At 34.9% G+C, this 27,789-nt stretch overlaps 1 protein-coding gene across 5 annotated transcripts in view; it reads right to left on the reverse strand.

Annotated features, from left to right (window-relative positions):
• SOX5 (SRY (sex determining region Y)-box 5) overlaps positions 1-27,789 on the reverse strand; it is a 610,606-nt gene that overhangs the window by 92,286 nt on the left and 490,531 nt on the right. For 4 of the 5 annotated variants that reach the window (XM_006897210.1, XM_006897209.1, XM_006897211.1 and 1 more), the window contains one exon: positions 22,344-22,490. The exons of the other annotated variant lie outside the window; for it this stretch is intronic. In XM_006897210.1, coding sequence (XP_006897272.1) covers positions 22,344-22,490 — 147 coding nt within the window. The remainder of the gene's footprint in view (positions 1-22,343; positions 22,491-27,789) is intronic. 5 annotated transcript variants of the gene reach the window in all.

A 27,789-nucleotide genomic window follows, 5' to 3' on the forward strand; every position in this document is an offset into this window, starting at 1 on the left:
CATTGTACCGGAAGGAATTGGCAGATACAGAAGAATTTAATGAAATAACATATGAACAACTGTATATAGATTATTTAATATTAACTCCAATTTATTAAATCAAAGGCCTCCTTTCCAACGCTCATGTACACTCATGCAGAATCTAAAAGACACAAGTCTATGCTACTCTGGTGAACCCACTGTGCCCATTTAATTCCTAGGGATAGCCAACAGATGTATATTTAGGCGACTTGAATGAGGACTCAATGATCTACAGCACAGAACCTTAGGGTAGGATAAATATATGTAAGGGTGTGTATATAGAAAAAACAAGGTTTAGGAGTTTGCTATAGATCAAGTTGTGGTTCTCCCTGATCCACGCCAAGAAATGTCAAAACAAAAAGCCTTCTGTGAACCTTTGTATGTGATCCTGTTTGGAAAAAGGTTTTCTTTTGTAATGTTAATGACATAATGGCAGCATAATGGTCCTAAACCTACTTACTTATCATTTATAAAATGAATGAAACAGAGAGGGACATGGACAGGAGGAAGGCAGATGCCAAAGAACTGCATCTTATTTAAGTGTTTAACCTCCAGAATTGTGATTAAATAATTTCTACTTTTTTTGTGCCTTACATTGTGTTATTTTCATAGCAGCACTACCAAATCAAGACAAAAGGCAAATAAAAAGCAAGAAAAGGTAGAAAAGGATAAAGTAGGATCCTAGTGTGACTGACACTAATAGTGTTCCACTTCATTGTATTAGTTGTTTTCCTGGATAATTAGTGTCAAAATGTTCAAATTTCAAGTAGATTAAGAGGTCTTTGCTATTTAAAGGGATCTTTACTGATTATCTGACCCTTGCCTTTTTGCACTGCAACTTTCTTGAAAGCAGATCTGCTTGTTACTTTTTTTAACTACCACATATGCTTTGTAGAGAACATATATTATTTGAAATAAGTGTTTTTAAAGAGAAGACACAAATAGATACAAAAGAAATATAATCAACAAAAGTAAACATTATTATATCACATACATAATCTTACTATGTTGTGTGATCTGCAGTCAGTCAACCTCCAGTGGGTTTACAGAGGCTGTAAATTGCACAGGAAGAAACTGCCTAACTTTCTACCCTGGAGTAGTTGGATTAGAGCCATATTGATTTTTTTGGGCCACACATCTGTTTATTCCCTGACACCTAAATTTCATTTTTCAATTTACATAGAACTCTCAGTTGTTTTGGGTACCACCAAGTCAGAACGGACCCATAGCTGACCCTCCAGTGGGCTTTCAGAGGTTAAATAATCACACAGGAGGAGACTGCTCATCCTTCTCCTGTCCTACTTTATTCTCACAGGAAGAATGTGAGATGTCATCAACTTTGCTTCAAAGAGGGGCAAACTGAGGTGGTCATTGTTGTTAGGTGCTGTCAAGTTCAGTAGATCTCACAGAAACTCCATGAAAAACAGATTTAAACCTTGTCCTAACCTGGGCCATCCTCATCATCTCTGCAATACTCAAGCCCACTGTTGCAGACATTGTGTCGTTCCATCCTGCCGAGGGTCTTTCTTCTCTTTTGCTGTCCTTTGACCTTTCCAAGCATGTCTTCAATGCCTTTTCCAAGGCCTGGACCTTCCTAATAACATGTCTAAAAATGCCATTATCCTTGCCTCTCAGGAGCACCCAGGTGGCACTTTCTCCCAGACACATTTGTTTGTTTTTTTGGCAGACCATGGGGTATTTAGTACTATTCTTCAACAAGGCATTGAGTCTTCTGTCATGCTTAGTCCTACTTTCAGATGCACATCAATTAATTGAAAAGACTATGACTTGAATCAGGTGCACCTCAGGGTTTGAATTAAGATAGTTCTCCTTAGCACTTTGGAGACAGCAGATTTTCACAGCACATTTTTTTTATTTCTTGACTGCTGGTACCAAGTGTGCTGACTTTAAATCAAGTTAAGATGAAACAGTTGACAATTTTAATCTCTATCTATCATAATGTCTATTGGCCCTGTGGTGAGAAATTTTTTTATAGATATGTGATATAATTGAAGACTGTTGTCTTCAATATTTTGCAACAAGCATCTTAGGTCCTCCACAGTTAAAGCAAACAAAGTGTGTCATCTGAATAATGCACATTTTGGGCGATGAGTCATCCTCCAATTCTGATGGAGTCTTCATCTATTCTTCTTCATAAAGTCCAGTTTCTCAGATAAGTTGCACTGGATACAGATTGAACAGGTATAGAGAAATCTTGAGCCTCTAAGATTTGCTGAGACCTGAGGCAGATCATGTGAATGAAACCTTTTTGTCTTCTCATAATAGCCTCTTAATTATCAAATGCCAAAGAAGAAAAAAATTCTAGTAATTTTTTTAAAAAAATAAGAGTAACAACTGAAGTCATATAATTTCTTCTTAATTCTAAAGAAATTTCTTCTCTTTCAAGTGCTAGCAACCATGAAGAACTCAATAATAAGCAAACAATTTGCCATTAAATATTTTAAGGTAAACAAATATTTCAAGGATACTCTGTAAATATTTGTAATACTATTCTTTACATAGACCTCTTTTACTTCAACATGAAATACATGTCAATTGAGTTTCATTCAAATACTTTCCAGGCACGTAGAAAGGAACTAATATAGCAAAAACAGTGAAGGAAGAGGATGGGAAAGACCTTTAGCCCACCTACTGGCCTGACCAAAGGCTCTGAATTCATCCCAGGTTTATTTCAAATAAGTTCTGTCAAAGGTTACCCACAGGCCATTTTATAGTGATTTATAGCTGATGTCTGCAAATCTCTTTTTATTTTAATGATAACTCCAATAAAGTCATTAAGGCATTCTTTGTCTTCATGGCAATGTCCCGGAGGGAACTGATGTCTTTAAGGAATTTCAAGGGGCAATGTCTATTTATTTAGAATGTCACTTAAGTTCAGTTTTTACGTTGTGCCTTGAAGAGAAATTTTTTTTCTCCACCTATGGAAGATTCTTAGCTCGACTACATATTCAACTATCCAAAAATATGAAATTCAAGTTATGGGCCAGAGAAGATGAAAATAAAGATAAAAAGTCTTAAAACTGAGCATCAGGTAAGAGTCTGATTTTAATTATCATCATCTTGAGTTTGCACTAAAGCTCTTACAGCATAATGATTCTTAAGTGTCTGTATTGAGTTAAGTATGTCATGAAGCATGAGGAACTGCAAGACTGATTTATCAGTTATTCATTTAAGAAATAGCCAATTAAAATAATTAATGTGTAGGGAAACTCAGCTGTAATATTTCAGATTTATTTTTTCCCAATCTGTAATAGTAAAGATTTCACAGTCTACATGGCATAAAATATTTTATAGAGTAACTGTCATGATGGAATTACATAAAAATTTTGATTGTACATTTTAGACTGGCTTACGGAGAAAGAGAACATATTTGCCTTAGATTTGACCTTATTCTGGATGCTGCTATGATCCACTAGATCACCAAATAAAATAAATGTATTGATGTGCTGCACCTCCAGTCTTTATTCTTGTGGTATGGGATACCAGACATAGAAAGACAGAGACATAACAGACATATGTATATTTATGCATATGTACACATTTAGATACCTGGTGGAGTAAATGTTTTGAAGTTGGCTGCTAACTAAAGGTCTATTAAATTCCACCCAGTGGAACTCTGGAAGAAAGTTCTGCTTATCTTCTTCCATAAAGATTACAGCCAATGTTAATGGATCACTAATGGAGCACTTCTTCCTTGTAGTCCATGGGACTGTGATGAGATGTAATCAACTTTATGACAACAGTGTGGTTTATGTATCCACACACCTATATATGAAAAAACCATACATATGGAACTTAGTGCTGTTGTGTGTTTTATTGTGCTGTTTAACTGGAAGTTCAAATTTATCTTATGCTCCAAGGGAGTCTCCTCCCTAAAGACTTACAGCCTCTTAAAATTGACATACATGTCTAAGTGTGTGTGCACTCACGTGCGCATGTACATTTTAGATATGACTGCCATAAGAGGAATGAGAGTCACTGAGTTACTGAGCAGGCTACATGTTCTATGTATCTTGTTATGAAACAAATTGTAAACAAACAAGGGCAAAGTGGCACAAAAGAAACCAAGATGTTACCCTCACACTTAAAAAAAAAAGAGAGAGAGAGAGAAATGCAACAAATAAATTTTTAAAATTTCCCCTATAAAAATGTCATTTGTATTTTCTGCTGAATAATATGATGAAACTGGTCACTATTAGGGTAAGCCCATGTCTTTTATTTCAGTACCCTCTACATTATTTAATTGAAGAGTCACAGTACACAAATATATTCTGTTGAAAGAAGAGTCACAGTAAGCAAAAACACAAGATTAATATATAAAACAAATACCTATTTATTAGTTTATATATAACTGGACCATTACAAGTATATTCAGGTATACTTTTCTGATTCTGAGGTATCTGAAAAAGTTTGTCATAACTGGATTCAGAGCAAAAAGATACAATCTTGATTATTTCATTCAAGGTTCATTCATCCATTCTAGTAAAGACTAGGTAAATTATGTAAACTAAACTACAGAAAATACCTCTCCAATGACCTCAATGCTCGTATTGCCCAAATGCAGTGTATCTATCTCACCTAAGATATCTACCTAAATCCTAGATTTCAGGAACTAGAATAATAAAAATGGCAATAAAATGTAATAAGGCTGCTTCGATAGTATAGAAAATGGTTGTCTTTGTGTAATGAGATGACTTATGTTGAAATAGGGAATCTTACACCATGGTGTTAGTTGACTAGGATAAGGACTAGATAAGAAGAAGAATGAAGAGTAAAAGTTAGAGTGAAGGAAGCAAAAGCAATTCAGAGCAAAAGGTAAGACAGATAAGCAAAGAAAAAAAGGTGGAGGGGTATTGAAATATATGAAGTGACAGAATTTGGAGCATTAATTGCTGAATCTGGGAACAAGACAGCAGTAATTAATTAATGAAGCAAATGAGGAGGTTTAGATTATAGGTTATACATTTTAAGAACTTCAATCTTTAAGCAATAACATCTTTGCACTTTCCATTTTAAATTTACTCCAAAATTTCAAGGTATGTATTAGAGTCAATCTAACATCTTTTTTATGAGTTAATAATATGAAATTCAGTACTATTCTTCATGCTTGCTATCTTTGCACAAACTGTTATGTTTTCCATTAAAAATCATCTCACATGATTCAGAAAGCATTTCTTTATACTCTTCCTCCCTCTCTTACATATTTTTTTAGCGATATTTGGTTTGTATTTTCTTAGTGGTTTACTTATGTTTCATTACCTTTAAATTGTGTTAATTAGTGGGGTTTTTTTCCCTATCATTGTCCAAAAATTTTATTGTATAAACTTTAAATAAATGCTATTTTGTCATCTTCAAAAAGAGATTCTTGAGACATTATTTGTGACTAATATAGTCAACATATGATTTTTATCATATAAACAGTGATTATTAAATATAAATATCATGTAAACAGTGGGAGACTACATAACTAACTTTTTTGCAAACAAAAGAAAAAGTTTCATTCTCTCTCTTTTTGTCAGAGCGTCATTCTTGGAACTATATGGAATGATCAGCATGTCTTTTTCCAAACAAAGACATTCTCATTCCTTCTTTGCTGCTAGATTTTCATTTGTGAAAAATCACAATTGATTATATGTACATTTAGACTGGTTTTCCTTTAAAAACAAGATCTGAATATGTCATTAAAGAATTTAAAAAATTTACTACTTTTGTCTTGCTACATTATTGAAATTTTATGTTTACTTGGCAAATAATTCTAAAAAAACAACTGATTTTTAAAAAATCCAGTAAATTAATCTGATAATAATTGAAAACATATTATTTGTTGAGCAAATAACGGAATTTTTAAAAAGGACTTATTTTCTTAGGTCATATGGTATTATGGTATGTAAATTTGCAATAATGAATATAGAGTAAAAATTATATTGCAAACAGTATAAACTGAGAGTTCACTTTATATTACTAAGACTTTGTTACAATAAAGCATTAAACCCAGAAAACATTCATTATAGGCCAATACCTTAAAATACAATGAGATAAAGCCAGTGTGTGTTTGGAGTTTGTTGTTTTTGGTTTTTTTTTTAAGTCAGAGTTCTTAATCTGGTCAGTTTTATGTAAAATTGATATTTCTTTCAATTAGTTAATAAATTATAATCACAGGTATAATAGGCAAGAATTCTAGCTCTATTCTTCCCTGTAGATGCTACCAGAAAAACATAAATAAAAGCAAAACTAAAAAAAATTGTCCAGATGTTACTTTATTGATACTGCACCATATCCATTCTTTTAAGATAAATGACAGCTCTATTTGCATGGAAAGTAGGACTAAGAATTCCATTATTTGACCCAAAATTCTTGTCTTGCCCTGTATTCATGTTGGGTTGACCTGAATATTGAGCTCCTACTGACTTAAAATGAAACTTTGATCCTCAAAAGAGTTACACAGAGAAATACAGAAAACACAAATCTGTACCTATTTAAGGACATTCCTCTTACTGTCATAATGCTTTTATACATACTTCACAACAGTATTTTTTTTCTTGTTATTTTCAGTGCTACTGAAAATATCACAAGAGAAATTTTGCAGTATTTCATCCTTTCTATTTCTGGTCTTAATTTCTTTTTCTCCTATTTATGAAATACCCACCCTGCCAAAAGTCATCAAAATTGTAGAACAAATCCCAACAAATCAAATTATACAATAAACCAGGAAAAAAGTTTGCATGCTCTTGAAAGGCTAGTTTCAATAAAATTCTATAAAGTCTGAATGGGGATTCTGGTGGCACACTAGGTAAAAGCATTTGACAACTAACCAAAAGGTCAGTGGTTCAAACCCATTAGGCACTGTGAGGGAAAGAGACAAGGCAGTCTCCTCATGTAAAAGACCTGTAGCCTTGTTAAAAAAACCTTAGTTTTAGGAAGTATTTTAATGAGAATTTGTGATTTTTGTAACATTCCAAGATTATTTGCCCCTTTTTGTGTTGACATACTGAGAAGTAGAAAGTCAGAGAAGAAAAGAAGGTGACTATAGCAATGGGCTCAAGCATGTCTTGGATTGTGGGGATGGTGGAGCAAAGGGCAACGGTAACATCTGCTGTTCCTAGAACTGCTGACAGAGCTCTGTTGGCCTAGTGGATAGAAAGTGATGCTACTAAGCTAAAAGTGTGTGATTTTAATCTGTGGCCCTCAGACCTGGTTTTCATTATTTTTGGTCAAACAGTCTTCTAAATGGGATAGCACTGGTCTGCCCATTTGCTGTAAAGAGGTAACTTGTTGCTGTGATGCTAAACACTGAGACACTGATGTGTCAAGTGCGATAACGGTTACCCATGGTGGACAGTGTTTGGTGAATTAGAACAAGCTTGGAAACAGGAGTGGCATCCACTTCCAAAATAGCTTGCCTCTGGAAACACTATGTACTTAGAAAAAGGATAAAACAACCTGGGACAAATTAAATGTCTAACTATTTGAGTATACATTTTCTTTCTTTTCTGGTGGACAGTGTTTGGTGAATTAAAACAAGCTTGGAAGCAGGAGTGGCATCCATTTCCAAAATAGCTTGCCTCTGAAAACACTATGTACTTAGAAAAAGGATAAAACAACCTGGGACAAATTAAATGTCTAACTATTTGAGTATACATTTCTTTTCATGTTGTTTTAATACTATAAACCTATTAGATGAAAACTAGCCTTTAGTTTTTAGAAATTTAAATTTTGAGACTTCATCTTTATTCTTTTGGAAAAATATAATCATAAAGAACATTTTTTTAAATGTTGAGTTTTGAAAAACACTAGAAATAAGTCTATAATTGGAAGACTAATCTCTAAAATCGATGTTGTTGTTATTGGTAAGTGTAACAACACAGCTTTTAGAGTCTAACATGAATCATAGTGACCCTATGAACAAAAGACCTGAACCCTGTTCTATAATGATTGTCATTTCTCTACTTTCATAGTTTCCAGAGGCATATTGTTGAGGAGGTGGATGCCACTCCTACTTCCAAGCCTGTCTCAATTTAGGAGCTCTACCAAACACTGTCCAGCATGGGTAACCACCAAGGCATTTGACACACCAGTGGCACAGGGTTCAGCATCAGAGTAACCCCACATTATCTCAGCACAGCAAATTGACAGACCAGTGCTGTACCACTTAGATAAATGTTTATCCTGAGGGATGATGTAATTATGTTAACTACAAGAAAGTTTAGAAAGGGGAACCATTTTACCATGATATCCTTAAACCATGTGAGTAATTTCAGTTTAAGAAAATTCCTAGCTGCTTATTTTAGTATTTGTACTCTTTAGGAATGTTGCTTTTTAGTTAGCACTGTAATAACAATGAAAAGGTACATCTTACCAATATTTAATAATCTGATGTTAGTATAGCTTTTAAATTAGTATTTCTATGTGCACTGAACAAAATTCATACTTCAGTATAAGAAAAAGGATAAATATATTTCAAATAAATTATGTTTATTTTCTAAAGAATAAAGTGTTTATACTCTTTTTGACTGCCATTTTTTTTGAGATTTTAAAGAAAATTTATAGAGAGCTTGGATTTCCATTCATTCATTGTTGCACATTTTCCTCCTTGCCCCTGTTATTTTATATTCAAGAACCACTCCTGGTGAAATTGTTAACCACTTGGCTAATAACTAAATGGCTGACAATTTGAATCTAAGCCATGGAGCTCTGCTGGCCTAGTGGCAAGAAGCTGTGCTGCAATCATGAAGGTATGTGGTTCAAACCCACCAGCTTCTTCACAGGAGAAGGATGGAGAATCTCCTCCCATGTGGTTAAGTGCCTCTGAAAACCCATTGGAGAGTCAGCTATGGGTTGGTTCTGACTGAACAGTACACAACAACAATTACAATAAAGCCACAAATGGAAAGACCTGCCAATCTACTACTGTCATCAAGATTACAGTCTAGAAAACTCATGCAGCAGTTCTACAATGCCATATAGGCTCGTCATTTGTCACAATCTAGTCCACCACGTGAATCAATGTTTCTGAATAGTGGTGTTGGAGAAGAGTACCAAACAGCGCATGGACTGCCAAGGGAGCAAACAAGTCTGTCTTAGAGGACATGTAACTAGGGTGCTCCTTAGAGTCAAGGATACTTAAACTTTATCTCACATGCTTTGGACATAATGTCAGGAGGGGCCAGACCTTTGAAAAAGACATCATGCTGGGAAAGGTCAGAGAAACAGAGGATGGCCTTCAACACGATGGACTAATACAGTCACTATCACAATGGACAAGAATATTATCAGAGATCACTAGGATGGTGCACAGATAGGGCAAGTTCATAGGGTCGCTATGACACACACCAATAACTACAACAACTCTTCCACCGCACGCTACAAGAACAGTTCTACATTTCAAGTGGTGATAATGCGTCACTATATTAGCATTACAAAAAGGTATATATGCTTGTGATTCTTTGATTATATTGAGCACTTTCTGAACACTATTGCTATTAATATGAATTCCACAACTCACTTTGCAGCTATTAAAGATATTTTTCCACACTTAAAAATAATCAAGTAATTAAATTTCTACTTTGTTTAAAGAATCATAATTATGAATGGCTTCTTCATTTGGATGATTAGCAGCAATAAGTAACTTCATGAATGCTCATGGAGAAGTTCATTACCATATAGCTTTAGGGATAGTCTGGCCCAGACGATCAAATACTCAAATAATGCTAAGAAGAATCTGTTTAGAGAGGAAGAGATTGGGGGTGGGTCTCAGGGAGACAGATAGAGGAAGATTTTTGAAAGAAATCTATCCTCTCAAAAATGCTTAATTTTAGGAGGTTGCAAGCTTATTTCAATGATGAAAATTATGCTAATCTTACTTTAAAAACTACTCTGTTGAAGTTATTTTAGGATTGTAGAGGATTTTCACTGATTTTTTAAAAATAGTTGAAGGTCTGTTGGACTTGGCAGAGTTGTTTAACTCCAGCTTGATTATAAAACTTGGGGTAAAGCCCCAAAATTAGGAAAACAAAAAGTTAGAGCAAATATCAGATTAGTCAGAATTTATGATTTATTTTCTTATTTAGCTTGCTAACCTCTCAAAAGGTATTGAAAAAACGAAAAGTTCTAAATACTTCTGAGTACCAGTATATAACCATTGTTGGGGGTTTTGTTTTTTTAAGACCGCTATTTTAAAATACTCATGATAACACAGAAACATAACTTCAAAACCTCAACTTTTCAAGTCTCTTTCTAAAGATAGTAAACTCGTACCATTAGTTGTGTTTGTGTTAGGTGATTATGTGTTTTCTTGTTAGGTGCTGTCAGTTATGTGTGTGTTTTCTTGTCACTTCTGTGAGTGTGTGTTTTCTTATTATTGTTAGGTGCGGGCAAGTTGAGTATAACTCATAACAACCCTGTTGTTGTTGTTATGTGCCGTCGAGTCGTTTGCGACTCATAGCGACCCTATGTACAACAGCCCTAAACCCTGCTCTATCCTGTGCCAATCACATTGCCTCTGACACACCCAACCCAATTACTCCAGATTTGAACCCTCTCCTATCTTTCGCCAACCTCATAATCTCTGAATTGAACCTACTGTGTCAGTCAATGTGTCAATCCACTTGGTTGAGGGTCTTCCTCTCCTTTGCTGTTCCCCTATCTTTCCAAGCTTGATTTCCTTCTCCAAGGAATTCCTTAGCAACATACCCAAAATATGCAAGATTAACAAAATTCACAATTCTTGTTTTCTTAGAATTCTAATAAAAGCAAAATAAATAACAACAGCAACATCAACAAAAACCAAACAAACAAGTGACCTGGAAGAAAAGTCAGAAAATATAACAGGTTAAAACCACACTCTGATTAAGCTGTAGGTGACTGTCACTTTCTGCTGGCCTCTCCCCACTCCCCAAGTATCCCTCACATACACTATGCTCCAGGAGGGCAGAGTTCCATCCAAACGGTACTATTCTCAGGGCCATGGTACTGGTACAGTGACAGGCACACAGACCAATAGAACAGAATTGAGAATCGAGACATTAAGCCATCTATCTAGGTCAACTGATATTCAATAAGGAAACAAAACCTATCAAATAGGGAAACAACAACATCTTTAACAAATGGTGCTGGCAAAACTGGACTGCTACATGCAGAAAGCTGAGGCAGGATGCGCACCTCCCACCATACACAAAAGTCAGCTCATGGTGGACCACAAATCATAAAGATTATAAGAGACAAAGTGGGACCAGGTTTAGAAGGTCTAGACTATGATATATAGAGGCTGACAAATACAGCCAGAAACACACAACCAGGAGAAGATAAAATTGATGAATGAGACCTTCTAAAGATTTAATCCCATGAACATCAAAACCTTTTTTTAACAAGGTGGGGAAAAAAATCTACTGGTTGGGGAAAAATATCTGGCAATACCATCTCAGATAAGGGTCTCATAACAAAATTTTACAGAATACGACAGGGTCTCCACAAGAAAAAGACCAATAATCTAATTAAAAAATGGCAAGAGCCAATGAAAGACTTTTCACGGAGGAAGACATTTGGATGGCCAACACACACATGAAAAATGTTGAAAACCATTGACAATAAGAGCCATGCATATCAAAACCACAATGAAATACCATTTCATCCCAGCAGCAGTGGCAAAGTTTAACAGGACAGCAAGTAATAAATGTTGGAAAGGATGTAAAGAGATCAGAACTCTCATCTATCATTGGCAGGATTGTAAAATGGTACAACCAACCACTCTGAAAGGCACTTTGGCATTTCCTCAAAAAGTCGAATATAGAAATTCTACATGATCTAGCTATTCCACTGCTATAAATATACCCTGAGAAAATCAGAACTAAGACAGAAACTGAGATTTGTACACCAATGTACACAGCAATGTTATTCACCATCACAAGAACATGGAAACCACCCAAATGTCTAACTACATTCTAATGGATTCAGAAATTGTGGTACATTCACATGATGAAATACTATGCAGCACTCAGAAGTAAGGGTTTCAAAACTACTATATCATTTGACAGGGACTGGACAGCATTATGCTGAGTGAACTAACTCATAAGGACAAATACTGCATAAGACCATTATTATAGAAATAAAAAGATAAATAGTAAAATGTGTATGAGGATCCAAGGAGGGTGGGGGATGCAGAGGGGTGAGGATGGGCAAGGGGGGAGACTATCATAGGGTCACACAATTTTGTGTGTGGATGGAGGGGGATAAAGGAAATGGAAAAGATCTGGTGGAAATCTGGAAAGACAGGAAATAGGTGGGAATAGTTCAATGATGATTAATTTTATAAAACATAATTTTATAAAACATAATGAATTGGAATGATTGTATGAAAAACAATGTGAATGAAGGACAGTGTGAAGCACAATATATACAATTTTGTAAGCAAATGAATATAAAATAAAAATGTTAAAAAAGCTATCTATAAATACAATTAAAAAAAAGATCTGCTTAGATATTGTTATAAGTTAACTGCATCAATGAATAGTAATTTTTTTGCCTATGAATGAGTGCCTTTAAAAAATATCTGTGAGATTTGTAAACTTTAACTCAAGTCAAATAAATTTAAAAACCAACTGGGGAAAAATTAATTAGGTGAAAAAATGTGAAAATTAGATGACAGTTCTTTGTCTTTTCTCAATAGAAATCATGGAAGTCAGAAGGCAGAATGTTTTTAAAGGGCTGATTGAAAATAACAATCAACATAGAATTATATGTCCAGCGTGAAGTTATATTTCAAGGAAAAATATAAAGGTTTTGTCAAACAGAAAAGGAGAAAAAATTAGAATACAATTAAACTCCTTACCATAACATGTCACTGTTGTTAGGTATCATAGATTATGACTTAAGTGACTTTAGAAACAACAAATTCTGGCTTTTTTCTCTTCCCGAAATTAATTTCTTAGCACTCTCCATATTCATGGTATAGTATCCTTTCTACCTCAACCTTTCTTGATGTTGTTGACTTTATTTACATATTGGGACCTTTACACTTGTTTTTTTCTGCTTAAAATATTATTTCATCAGGTTTTTTTGTGGGTCCATTCTTCTCACTAGTCAGATGCCCGAGAGGGCTATCTCAAGAAGCTACCTCCAGTGTCCATAGGTGTCGTCTACTACTCAACAGTGCTCTATTTTATTTTCACTACAGAATTTACCAATATATAAAATTATGTTTGTTTAATTGCTCATCATTTGTCTCTTCCTTCTATACTGCAAAATCTTAAGTATAAACTGCTTTATTCACAGCTGTAGTTCCACTGCTTTGAACTGAATCTGGCACATAATTGGCATAAATTAATATTTGTTGAGTCAGTAAGTGATAGATATAAACATAGGGTTTACAGACACTGAAAAGGAGTTGGCTTCTAAGAATGAAACAAACATTGAGAAGAACAGAACAAGAGACAGAGATAAGTTCTGTATAATGTAGTTTTTGTCTGCATAAAGTCACACCTGCCTCCAATATAGCATTTTTTATTATTATTTATTAAATGTGACTAATAAGTCTCTGGGAGTTTGGCTGCTGGCTAGCATCTTGATGCCAGTCATGTCGGTCGCATAAGGGAAGTTTTTTGGGTAATGTTTGATGTGTGTTACTGCTTTTTTCTCCCCAAGAGTGAGTGTCTTTGAGCCTTGGTCCAATGGTGGAAGTCTCCTCAAGGGTGTGGCTTTAAAATTCCACAGGGCCCTTGGGCTGCAAACTTATTAATTTTTGAATGAATATTCTTTAAATGATACAGCAATCTTTTGTCTATTTGCTGAACTGAACAACTGGGTGTTGCTGTGATGTTTCACACTATTCCATAGTCTTATCAAATACCATAATGGTTACCCATTATGTACAATGTTGGGATGAACTTCGAGATTGATTTATGCTGGGAAGCAGGAGTTGCATCCGCTTCTTAAACTAGATGCTTCTGGAAACTCTACAAACTCTCTAAACTCTATAAGTATACAGAAACTATGTTAGTTAATAGAACAGTTCAGGTCTTTTGTGTAAAGCTTACTTTCAGTCATATTAGACTTGACGACACTTAACTACCACTAAATGAGACTAGTGGTGTTATATCTGGAGAAACACTATTCCACTTTTGTATATTACTCTTTGCTGTACAAAGTAACCTGGGTTTGCTGTGATGCTGAAACTTCTGCCACTGGGGTATCAAATACCAAAATGGTTTCTCAATATGGCCAGTGTTTTGTGGAGCTTCCAGTTGTAAAACCGGTTTGGAAGCAGGAGTGACATCCACTTCCTAAACCACATGCCTCTGGAAACTCTATGAACTTGAAAAAATGACAATACTTACGGAAAGGCATTAGGTCTTTTGTTCATAGAGTCTCTATGAGTTGTGCTTGACTCAATGGCAATCAACAGCCACAGCAAGTCTCCTTACTGTTCCCTTCTATTTGCATTTTCTAGCTTCCTATTCAAGTTAAGTTTTCTATTATCAGTAACAGAGAGATTATTTAAAAAATTCATATAGCAGAAAGCCAATTTTAGGTCCATTTAAATAAGAACATTGTGATCTAAATAGTTCTTCTGAATAAAACAATGCCACCTCATTGGTGGTGGGCTCCCTGTCATTGTAGCAGTTTAAGCAGAAGTAAAATAGCCTTGTGCCTGCCTAAAATATTGTATTTTGGACCAAATACCATCTGGACTTCAGACCTGACTTTTTATATACAATGGCTGATGTCTTTCAAAACAAAAAAACAAACAAAACAAACCTTTTAAATCTTTTGAGTTTTAAACTTGGCTGTTTTCAGCTTTATTTTCTGTCATTTTTTTAAACTTACATTCATGCTAGCTTACTGTATAGTTTTCTTTCTCATCTTATTTCTATGATGTTCAAAATTGCTAATACAATTCTTTGGGGGAAAAAATAACTATTGATATATTCAAAGGAATATGTACACAACTAAAATAAACCAACCCAAGTGGTACTTTAGTATTTGCTGGTTTGTTTGTTTGTTTTTAAAATCTATAGTTTGAGGCATTCTTGGAGGGATAGGTCACTAGAATTCTCCCTATTGCATGAATAAAGAGAATTGAAAGTAGAATATATTTGTAAGTAGGTAGAGAGAGGGAGAACTGACTATGAGGTTTAGAGTAGTCCTCTAGGTTTTACTTCTCTAGTCTCAAGCAGTTTCAGCACAGGTAGGAGCTAATGTGATGAAAAGTGGTCAATTATCAACAACTCTTGTGAGGAAGTGATCAATAATTTAGTATAGGAAATGAAGTGCTTTAACTGGGTTCAAGTAGCTAATCCCTATTTATGACGTCAAAATGATACCTGAGCCCAAGAAAGGTAACACTTGACGTGTGCTTTTGATTTTTCAATCTCTGAAGTAATGACAACATTTTTAGCCATGATGTCCATATTAATTGTACTAGAAGACTCTGCTGTTCAGGGACATCTATTCACATTTCTCTGTTGTTCCTCCCCAAAGCAACTGCTTAGTTTTAAAACATAAAATGTTCTCCATACACGTTTTTCCTGGACAATGAATATCTTTGGGTTGAGCCTAATTTAGAAGGCAACTTTTATTTGGGGGGTGGGGTCTGATTCTGTGGATAGCCCTGTGTTTTCACAAATTTCCCATCTTCTCACACTCCCTAGGGTTTGCATTATTAAAAAGCTTTGACACGGCTCATCAGAGCTGGCTGCTGTGTTTAAGACAGGTTCTTGTCAAAACAAAATCAGAATAATGGGAAATATAACCCTGGCCAGTTAATTTCCAAGGATATTACCTAAATTCTTCTGTATAGTTCCTGGCATTCTCCCTCCCCCTTTTGAATGCTAATATTTAATTCATCTCTTCATTTTTTAATTTTTATTATTTTTACAGTAAAAATATGATCATATCCCCACCTCCTTTATTCATAAGAATCTATCATCAAATGACCCATTTGGACACTTAATACCACAGAGCTCAAAAAGCCTCTGTTTAAGTACCTAGCTATTTGCTATTCCTGTCAACTGAATTCAGATGAAAAAGAAAGGACAAAGCTCATCATGGGGGTTCTGTTGATAACACTTCATTTAACATATTTCAGTTTAGCAACATAGGATCACAAAAGGAAAACTCTTTTATACAAAATGACAGGGTTACTATGCTATACTCACTGTAAATATGTCCCACCCAGAAAGTGATGATAATGGGCCACATTAGGAGTTTGCCTCTATAGGGTAATTCTTTTAAATGCATCTACCTCTTAAGTGTGACACATATATGTCACATCTCAAAGGCTCATGAAATAGATACATTACAGATGCTGGGATAAAGGAAATTAGGAGAAATGCAACAGCTACTCTACACAGCATAAAGCAACAAGAGACTTGAGAGATCCAGGTTATCTGATATGTCAGAGAGAGTTTAAAATCTAAAAACTGAAACTGACCAATTTGAATGTGGTTGTAATAAGCTGAGGCTAATACTCTTTCTCTTCTTCATTCTGAAGTTTCAAAAGAAATGTTTTCTGAAAAAGTACTAGGTTCAACAGTTTCAGGATATATCACTGCTTTCATTTGATGCTGACACACAGAGACATGCTTATATTAATCTGATTTCAGTATGTGTATTACTAAAACATACTAGGGTCAAAGATAGTCTGTGTAGTGTGCCCTTTGGAGTACATTATGATTATTTGAAATCTTTCTCTGAAAAATACTAAAAATAGTAGTTTTCTAGGAAATTTTTACATGGTGTAAATTATATATCTAGTTAGTATTCAGTTTTGTGGTCAGAGAAAATGTGAAAAATATTAAATGAATTTATAGTGATAGTGGACAGTCCTTTTGGAACTTAAAAAAATTTAAGTTAACATGTTAATATTCCTGTGGTAATCTAGTACTTCCTTAGTGAACCAGTACTTCCTCATCTCTTCAAACTTATGAAACTCTTTGAGGTTTTGTTTATTAAAGCATATTTTTGTCATTCTAGTAAAAACAACACCTACACACTATTAGGGATGAGCTGACTTGGTTGTGTTCATAATGCATGTGGACTTTTCCACTCCAGCCTCAACTACCAACATCCACTTGGCATTGCAGAACACTTCTCCAAAATTACTAAATCTGCCTTTATTTATCAAACATCTTGTTATTATTTTATTATCCACTGATTACTTAATGCATTCAGTATACTGCTAAGTAGCATTAAATGTGCATATATCACAGTTTGTAACTCATACATTAAATTATGAAACTCTACCCTGCATATAGTGTGTACAGAGAAAATATTTAGTTGATAGCATTAAGAAGCTATATGATTGTTAAAACTTGCAACAAAGAATGGTTTCCTAACAGTTACCGGCACTTCTGATATCACTAACACAAGCACTAGGCTAACAGATTGGGGAATATCTGTGTTACTGTAAACCAATGAAAGATAATCAGATCATAATAAAGCACCAATACTTTCTTATAAATTTCAAACAATGTTTATAAGAATATTACAGTCCGAACAATCTGATTATTTCTGGTCAGCTGGTTAAAGCCATTTCTGGTTGTTAAGAGGAATATTTCTTTTCTTTATCACAATTCCCAGGTACTTCTGCTGAGCAAATGAGAGCATCACTGCCAGTAGTATATGAAAAGAAAAAGATAGGATTCAGTCTGTGTGTTCCTGCCATTGATAGAGACACAAATGTGACTAGGGTCTGACCAGCATCATAGTATGGTTAAGAGAAAAGCCCCCAGGTATTCTCTTATCTTCTGCTTTTCAAGCTAACTATGCTTGGTTGCTGCTGCGAATATATCACTTTTCCTCATATACAGAGAGACAGAAGTATTTAAAAGTTGCCCATAAAATTTTCCAGTTGATGCCTAGTTTTGCACTGACAAAACACAATGGAACTTAGTTGCTAGCACACATATAACACCTGACACTTTCTTAATAACGTGAACTTGATAAGCCTATTCTTAACTGACAATTGTGTGAATTGTGTGTGAAATTGAGTAAAAATTCTCTTTTCCTCAACTATTTTAAGTTGATATTGATTCTATTACTCCTGGAAGATGTAATTTATCCTTTATAAACAAAGTGCATCAACGTCAAACACAGTATCTTAAAGTAAAGGGTATGTAGGTTTTTAAAAGTGAAAAAATGTTCTGAAAATAATTTAAATAAAATATATATGTAGGGTAAACAATGAAAGTCATTTTGCATATCACAAATTGGCTAATTGGGTGGCGGTATTATAAACTATTAAGTAATAAAATAAAGTAAGTGTTAAACATAAGTAGATGCAAGATAGCATTATGGTTTATGAGATTCTAGTACCTATAATGCTAAGCTGTATCTTAATTTAAGTAGGAATAATTAGAATTGTTTTTAAAATTTCTTTTACAAACCATCTCATGCGCACAAAAGTTCAATATTCCAGACTTTCATTCAAAGTTGTTTACCAATATTTAGCTATAAACTCAGCTGTCAAGACACACATTGAGGTAAAAAGGATATATCTGAACAACTAAACATAATTCTTTGTTGATCAATGAACAAAGTAATTCTGAAGTTGCACTGGGGTGAGGGAAAATTAATGACTGCTACAGACGAAGTATATGCATTTTTTAAAGGCTTTCTGTAATATCTGAGAATTAAAAAAAAAACCAAACCAAAACTAATAGCCAAGAAGCTCATGTTTTTTAATTCTATATCACTGAGGTTTAGTTATACAGACTCCAATTTCTTTCTTTTAGCAAATAAAATTGAGATATAAAAAAGAGAAAAATTAATGGCTTTATTATGGCAGGCATGAATGCAAACAGTTTGTAAATATTACCTTTAAGGAAATAATTTGACAAGCATTGTCCTCCAATGCTCTTTAAACAGGGCAGATTTTCCTTTGTATTTTCATATTTACAGGACACAATTCCTGTTTGTAATATTTGAGTCTGCTAAAGGTTTCTTTATCATTTAACATTATACATAATTATATTCCCAGGCTGCAGTTCAAAGCTCAGTACAGAACTCTTACAACACCACAGGCAGGTCAGGTGACCTTTTTCCAATTCTCTTCTCTCTGGTGCTGAGGACAGACAAAGTGATATGTCTGTCATACGCCATTACCATTAGAACAGAATCTTGTTCTTTTATTACAACTGAACTCCGCCAGATTTCTCAGCAGGAATGCTAAGTGAAATCAATGTCTTGGATTTCCAGGCTGAGCTTGGAGGTCACAGCCACTCTATCATTTCTCAGCATTATCCTTTCTCTCGCGCGCACACACTCCCCAAGCCTCCAACTGGCACACAGCAGATTGAAAACAGCATGCATCAGAGGACTCATGCTGTACAATTTTACAGTCTTTTGGAGCCCCCTCCTTTTGATACCCCCCTTCTTCTTTTTTTCTTTTTTTTTTTTTTTTGCAAATTGCAAATAAGTTTTGTTTGTGTCCTTCTCTGGAGTTGTGAGTCAAAGGCAAAGGAACACCTAGGAAGAAGGGCAAGCAATAAAACTCAGGGAGGGAGGTTGCTTGCTTTGTGACCGTTGCCAGTAAGATCATTATCCTGACATCGTTGCTTTGATATGATGTACAATTCCATTGTTGCAAACAACAAATACACTTTCAACATAAATATCAATTTGTTTTATACCGGGTAGTATACAGGCAACATACAGATTTTTAATAATATATTTCTATTTTATAATAAGATAGACATGCAAATTTACCAATAAAACACATGGAAAATAGCCCCCAGACACTAATAACAGATTGTTTAAAAACATAAATATGGTAATAAATGATAGGTAAAAGGGCTTTGTAAAGTCAAAATGTTTATTACACTAGGTATAAATGTCAGTCTTAGACTACAAGAAACTAAATCCATGTAATGTAAAGCAACAGAGCCTTTTTATTGACTGTTGTTTCGTTCGTGTGGTTATGTTCTTCATTAAAATGACAATGGTAATAATTATGGTCCTAGCACATTTGAGAAATATTTTCAGACAGTAAGAGTTGTTTTAGACAGCTCACAAGAGGACACAGGAGAGGTAATAGTTTTAATAAATCATAATTGATACTTAAAAACAAGCACTTTTAAAAAACTAAATCCTTGATATAGTTTATAATCCTTGCAGAAGTGCAAAATGCAACATCCACAATTTTTTAAAATTTTATATACTACTATGCTCATGAAGGGCTAGTATTAAAAAGGAATTGAACGTCAAAGATAAATTATGAAATATTTATAATTATGTATAATCAGATCTATATATCACTAGTACTAAATAAAAAGAGTATACAGTGTGGCAGAATTTAAACATCACTGAAACAATCAGTTAACTGGGTTCTATAACTATTTAGAAGCAGCTCATAAAGCAGTTTCCTAAACTTGGCAAAGTAAATCCTCCCTCCCTTTTGTGTTTGACATGGTTACCTAGGAAAATATCTTTAGCAACTATCCAATAAATATTTGAATAGATGAATGGCCAAATGATTAGATGGACAGAGGAATTAGCATGATCACTATAAAAATATTTTTTAGTTATTTGCATGAATGATTTGGTGAGAGGATATTAAAATACCTATTTGCCATTAAAACAGAAATAGATACCCTTACAGAAAATGTCCTAGTGAAAGCAGTACTATGAAACAAGTCACATAAATAAACCAAGAAAAATCACAATAATATCTCATATAAGCATTTGTGTGTTACAATGCCTAGATTTCTACATCTATTTATTTTCCATATGTTCTGGTCTATGGAAACATCAAAATATCAGTCCCTAAAAAATGTAAATTTATATCATAAATGTTATAATTATTAACAAGTTTCATAAATTGATGCTGCCAATATTAAAAAGAAAATCAGAATAGACCATTGGTATAAATAAAGCACAGAACATGTAAAGTCTACTAAAAAGTTTACATACAATTTAAAAGTAGTTTATGTGCACTCCCTAATGCCACCATGTTGTTGCTGTTGTGTGCTGTTGTGTCACAATAGTACGTACAATTTGGCTTTTGTACTATATATTTCTAAATTTTGCTAGTGAATCATGACTTTACCCCAAGGTCCTTGAATTTATTTGATTTCTTTCTTAATTGTTAAATGAGGTTATGTTAAAACCCCATATGCATGTACATTTCTTTTTTTTAATCTTAATAGCATGGAAAAGAATTTAGGAGTTCTGGAGAGATGGGAGCTGAAGCACATATTCCTAAGAGATTCCTTTCTTTTCTTAATGCACCGTCTGGAGTAGTAAAGGCATTGTGAAAAGATGCTAGGAGAGCTGCCTGGATACTGGAGGAAAAGAAAACAAACTTGGTATTTTCTTTCTCAGTAGTTTCATTCTTTTCCCAATTTTTTGTTTTAACTTTTCTTACAACTTTAACCCTCTTAATTCTTCAGATATTTCAACATGGCATTTATAGGTTAAATGAAGAGAAGAAACAACTGCCTAGGAATTCAGCAAAAAGCAAAGCATTGCTATTATGGAAGACATGAACTGTGTCACTTAGATACTAAATATATCTTAGACATAGTCAGAAACTATGACCCCTAATTTGCAAGTTAATTCAGACATGAAAATCACTTTATTAAGATTTTAAGACACACAAAGAAACATCCAAATCTGGTATCAGACTTTTTGTTTCTCTCTTTTTAAATAAAAATTATATATGCCTCTCCTCTGACCTTTCACCTTCTGTCAGGAACTATTTCAATTTCTCCTAAATACAAACCTACTTCTAAGTAGTCCTATGTCTAACATTATTATTATTATTTCCTCCATAAACATAAACATGTAGAGATATGGAAGAAATAATTATATATGGATAGCTTATCCAACATTATAACTATACTGTACCAAATAATAGCAATTATTAACATTTAAATAGAATATTTTCTATATATCCTAAGGTTTATTTCAATTTCACTTTCTCAGACCTTGCAAGGATTTCTTACCAAAAATAATCTCTTCCCCTCAATAATTTCCAAAGCACTTTATTTGTATGCACTTTTTCATAAACTATATAGTTGTTTGGATGTCTTTAAGATAAGTATCTATTCTTAGGATATTTAGGTGAAGGTTATCCATAATAAATCTTTATGCCACTCACACTTTCTACTAGAGCTATCCTTATATAATTGTGGAATAAATGGATGACTAACTCTATGTATGCAAATTTATCTGCATACCTTGTTTTGTCTAATTGGCTTTTATCTCTTTGCAGACACAGGCAATTGTAGGCATAAGACAGATACTCAATAACCACTGAATGGAAAAGAAAACTCAAAATGGCCAAAGTTGTAACTTCTTCAAAAGAGTACCTTGCTTTTGGGTGGCGGGCTGTTTGTGCTCTTGTCTGTGTGAATGCTGGTAGGGGATACAGCAGCACCAAGGTTGCCTTGGGGTATGCCTGGAAGCTTTCCTCCTGGAGAAACTTGCATCGCAGCTAGCTGGGCAGCATATAACTGCTACAGAAGAAAGAGAGAAATATTTTTTTAAAGGTTATCAATAATAAAATAAAGGCATGTCTCAGAAAGTACCTATATTCAGATGTATTCTTCCTATGGGTATTTTTCTTTTGCTGCTGTTGTTAGGTACTGTTGAGTCAACTCTGACTCAAAGCTTAGTGTTATTAAATAGGTTAAGAAAGAAGTTGTTACCTCAACATTCATGATTTAACTAATCAGGGGAGAAATGATAGTCACTATATATGAGGAATTGCAGTTTTACTATGTCCAGGGATAAAAAACAAATGATATCATACTATGGAATACTATGCAGCACGCAGGAGCAATGATTTTGTAAATAATGACCTAACTTGGGAGGGACTGGAGAGAATTACGTTGAGAAAAAAACTCAGTCTCACAAGAACCAATACTGTATAAAACCATTACTGTAGAATGAGTATGAGGATCCAAAGAGGGTAAGGAGGGTGGAAGAGGTGTGAGGATGGGGGAGGGGAAGGGTGTTAATCATAGGGTTGCACAATTTGATGAGTGGTGGGGTGAAGGAAATGGGAAGGATCTTTTGTGAGAAACAATGTATTCAAACTCTGTAAATAAATCAGTATAAAATAAAGAAAGATAATCATTCAAATTTACTCTTAACGTCTATAAAAGTCAAATATATATATTATTTGGCTGAGACTTCCTTAAGTGTTACACTATGTGTTACAAAAGAATACAGCTTCATATACACAGCCATTTTCTCATCTTTATAGTTTCAAGCCCTGCATATTTCTTTTCTTTGCAAATGGGTACAAGTAACATTTTTTTCCTAAGCATCGGTTGTATAGAAATTAAAAAAAGGTATTGAGAGAATAGAAGAAGATTATCTGAGGAATATTATCTGCTCAGTCTACTTATATCGATAAAAAATAGCTGAATGCCTGCCAAAAGTCCACTTTACTTCATGATACATAAACATCGACATACCTGAAATTATCTTGAGGATTAGGGTTGTAGAGAATAATGTCTATAACACCTATCTTCCACTAAAGTATCACATAATAATTCTTATTAAATAACTAATAAGAAATATTTTAAACTTAAGCTAATTATAAATGAAAAGAAAGGTTTTACTTTGATAGTTACAATTTATGTAACACCCTACCCTAAATTAAGGAAATTGAAGCAGATTAAATAATCACATTAAAGATTTAAATTAAGTACTCTTTTCATGTCAATTTAGTACTTTGTGAATTTAAAAAAATCTGGAGGGGGAACTATTATTACATTTTATAAATTACATAACTTTACAGGCCAAATTCTGCTTCCCATTACCTTGAAATTCCAAGAATAGTTTTCCTACACAAAGAAGAACTTCTAAAATGAAAAGACTAATGCTAAAGGGGAAAAAAAAGCTTTTGAAAAATTACAGTAAAGTAAGTCTCCAGATTATCATGTTATTCTCCAAAAGGGAAAACTTTAAAAGATAAAATTTCTCAGGATAAACCAGAGATCCTGATAAGGAATATCATTATACATGAAATTTTAAAGACTAAAAGCAGCCTTGTGTCTATATCAAAACACATATAAGGGAGCTCTGGTGGCCTAGTGGCAAGAAGTTGCACTGCAATCCCAGATGTGCCTTGTTCAAATCCACCAGATGCTGTGCTGGAGAAGGAGGGACAATCTCCTCCTGTACCGTACCAGTCAGATCTGATTTGATGGTACAATGCACAAAAATAATAAAATTAAATTAAAAAAACCCAAAAACCCATATATTGTTCACAATTTCCACTAAGATATTCAGAACCTATGTCAAATGAAAATATGAAATTCAAATAATGAATAGCAATTATAATTTAGTTTTTGTTATGACAACTTATTGCAGAATATATTCCAGAATAAAAAAATTTTTAAAAAGAAAAATAGAGAAGAAATCCCAATTATGAATTATGTATATATCACACACTACCAAATACTTGTCCACTTGTGTGAGCATGTGTTAGAATAATTAAAATACTATTTATTGAGCTCTGGTGGCCTAGTGGTACCAATCTGCACTGCAATCCTGAAGAAATGCAGTTTGATTTCACAAGCTGCTCCACAGGAGAAGGATGGGCAATCTCCTCCAGCTTGATTATTGCCTCTAAAAACCTTTGGGAGGGTCAGCTATGGGTCAGCACACCACAACAACATTGGTGACACAAAGTCAGAAGGGGGCAAAATTATGCAATCCTCTTAGTGATAACCAAACACCTGGAGAGAATAAGTCACTGGTCATGGTGTCACAAAATCATCCATCATTCAAAGAAAATACACATATATAATTTTTCTTTTTATAGAATTATTCCATGATATAGAAAATTTCTGGAGTTCATTAAATAAAGAGCTAAGTAATTTCAAAAGGGCTCTGTGAGGAGAAATGTGGGGTCAAGATTGGTGGACGATCTATCAACAATCTGCGTTATGCAGATGACACAACCCTGCTCGCTGAAACTGAGGAGGACCTGAAGCACCTGCTGCAGAGTGTCAAGGACTGCAGCCTACAATATGGATTGAGGCTCAATGTCAAGAAGACAAACATTCTCACCACTGGACCAATTGGCAGCATGAGGATGGATGGTGATGAGATTGAGATTGCTCACAGCTTTAGTTTGCTTGACTCCACAGTCAACACTCTTGGCACCACTAGCCAGGAAATTAAAAGGCGCAATGCCATGGGAAAGTCTGCTGTTAGAGACCTCTCCAAAGTGCTCAAGAGCAATGGTGTCTCTCTGGAGACTAAGGTGTGTCTGATACAGGCCATGGTCTTCGCAATCACCTGTTATGCATCAGAGAGTTGGACAATGACCAAGGAGGATAGAAGAATTGATGCCTTTGAGCTGTGGTGCTGGAGAAGAGTATTGAGAGTACCATGGACTGCTAGGAAAACAAACAGATTTGTCCTGGAAAGAGTTAAACTGGGTGGCTCCTTGGAGGCAAGGATTCTGAGGCTCCGTCTAACATACTTTGGACATGTTGTGAGGAGAGACCGGTCCTTGGAAAAGGACAACATGCTTGGGAGGGTGGAGGGACAGTGCAGGAAGGGAATGCCCTCTATGAGGCGGATTGATTCAGCGACTGGGGTAATCAGGATGGGAGTGTCAGAGACAGTGTGATTGGCACAAGACAGAGCAGAGTTTCGGGCTGTTGTACATAGGGTTGCTATAAGTCACAAGTGACTCGACGGCACATAACAACAGCAACAACAATTCAATGTTTAATGTTTTTGTTGTTGGCTCCCTACCTACTGACTAATTTTGTCATGTGGATAGGTGGGGCTATGCAAATATGGTGTGTTAGCCTATCCATAAGGGGATTGGCTAGTATGATCATTAAACTGAGCAGATCCAGCAACAGAAGGAGAGAACCTTGCCACCATCAAATGAGAAGCAATCATGCAGAGCATGTCCTTTGGAGACAGTTTCTTCTACCAGCATCCCCAGCCATGGCGAAATAGAGGCCAGCGACCCAACATAAGGAGAAGCTGATGTTGGAACTGCTACCCACTACTATGGAACCCCCAAAGAGCATTTGCCCAAGTTTTTGGTCAACTGGGGGGCAGGGGAAAGTCATAATTGGCAGGAGGGAGAGCTCTGTAACACTGGCCTAAAGCTATAGGTTCAAGGCCTCATGTGCTCAAGGCTCAAGTGCCTTCGGACACTTGAGTTCGGCTGTCCTGTTGGAGAGAATGTATTCTGTTACTAATCTGACTAGACTTTTGATTTCTCTATTATGATTCTGTGTTTTCTGTAAGCTATTGCATCAGATTTTTAATCCAATAAACATTGGTGTTGGGATGAACAGAAAGGCATCTGAGAAGATAGGTTTTGTGTTGTTGATAGGGACGGTTTCCCTTTGTGAAGTCAGTAAAGGTCAGATATGGCTGTCCCCAAGTGGCTATTGCTCTTTTTACAGGTACCATCAAGTTGACTAGAACTCACAGTGATCCTATGAACAACAGATCAGAATCTCAGCCTACCCTGCACCATCTTTACCATCTCTGATATACTCTAGCCCATTATTACAGTCACTTGTCAATCCATGTTGATGAGGATCTTGTTCTCTTTCTTTGATCCTCCACCTTTCCTAAATGATGTCTTCTTCCAAGGACTGGCTGCTCCTGACAACATGGCCAAACTATGTGAGATGAACTTCCACCATTCTTGTTTCTAAGGAGCACCATGGTTTCACTTTCTGCAAGACAGACTTGTTTGTTCTTTTAACAGTCCATCAGGTATTCAGTACTTTCTCTAATACCACAATTAAAAGCATCTTCCCCCCCCCCTTCAATAGTCCTTATTCATTTTCCAACATTCTGATGCATAGGGAGCAACTGAAAATCCCATAGTTTAGCTCAGGTGTTCTTTAGCTTTTAAACTGCCATTATTACGTTTTAGTATTATACAGAGGTACTTGACAGCATACTTTTCCCAGTGCAACCCATCTTTTGCTTTCCCAACTGCTGCTACCATAGGTGTTGGTTGTGGATCCAAGTAAAAGGAAAATCTTGAAAGCAATTTTTTCCCCATCTCTCATGATGCTGCCTCTAGACAGCTGTATACTTTCCGAAGAAGAATCAAAACTAGGTTCCAAATATAAATATATTTTCAAACACATTTACTGACTTTAAAGGCTGGAAATGACACATATTTAAACTTTTAAAGTTCTTGTATTAGTCAAACCAATATATTAGTTTCACCCCTTTAAATGTAAAATTAAAGTTTGTTTGAGATAAAGTGTCCCAAGAAATGTTTCTGAGTTAAAAGGGAAGGAAACAAATTTATTAAAGAAGTAGACTCATTTAAACAGACTTTAATACCTACTAGAGCAGTGTACTAGCATCCAATTTACTGGCATTTCTACTCAATATTAGAATAGTCATTGACATTAAAAACATTTTTTTCACGGTAAGCTTACTATTCAGTCAGGGAGTTCTGGTAACCTAGCAGTAAGGAGATGCACTGGCTAAGCAAAGGTACAAGGCTTGAATCCATCGGCTGCTTAACAGAAGGCAGATGGGCAATCTCCTCCTGTGCAATTAACTGCTACTGAAAAGCCACTGGTGGATCAGCTCTATCCACAATATAGAACAATGACACTAACACTATACAGTGTAGGGTCAACAATAAGTAGCTCATCTTTCCCCAGTCTTCTATAGCTGATTTCTAGTATTGGATATATAAGAAACGATGGGAAAGAATATAACTTCTCATTGACTCCCCTCTTGCCCAAATCTGACCCATTTTCAATATTATAAGATCATTAAATTTGCAACCAA

This window comes from Elephantulus edwardii, unplaced genomic scaffold (genome assembly GCF_000299155.1).
Source record: "Elephantulus edwardii isolate Elephantulus edwardi_28Jun2011 unplaced genomic scaffold, EleEdw1.0 scaffold00206, whole genome shotgun sequence".
In the NCBI taxonomy this organism is placed as follows: domain Eukaryota; kingdom Metazoa; phylum Chordata; class Mammalia; order Macroscelidea; family Macroscelididae; genus Elephantulus; species Elephantulus edwardii.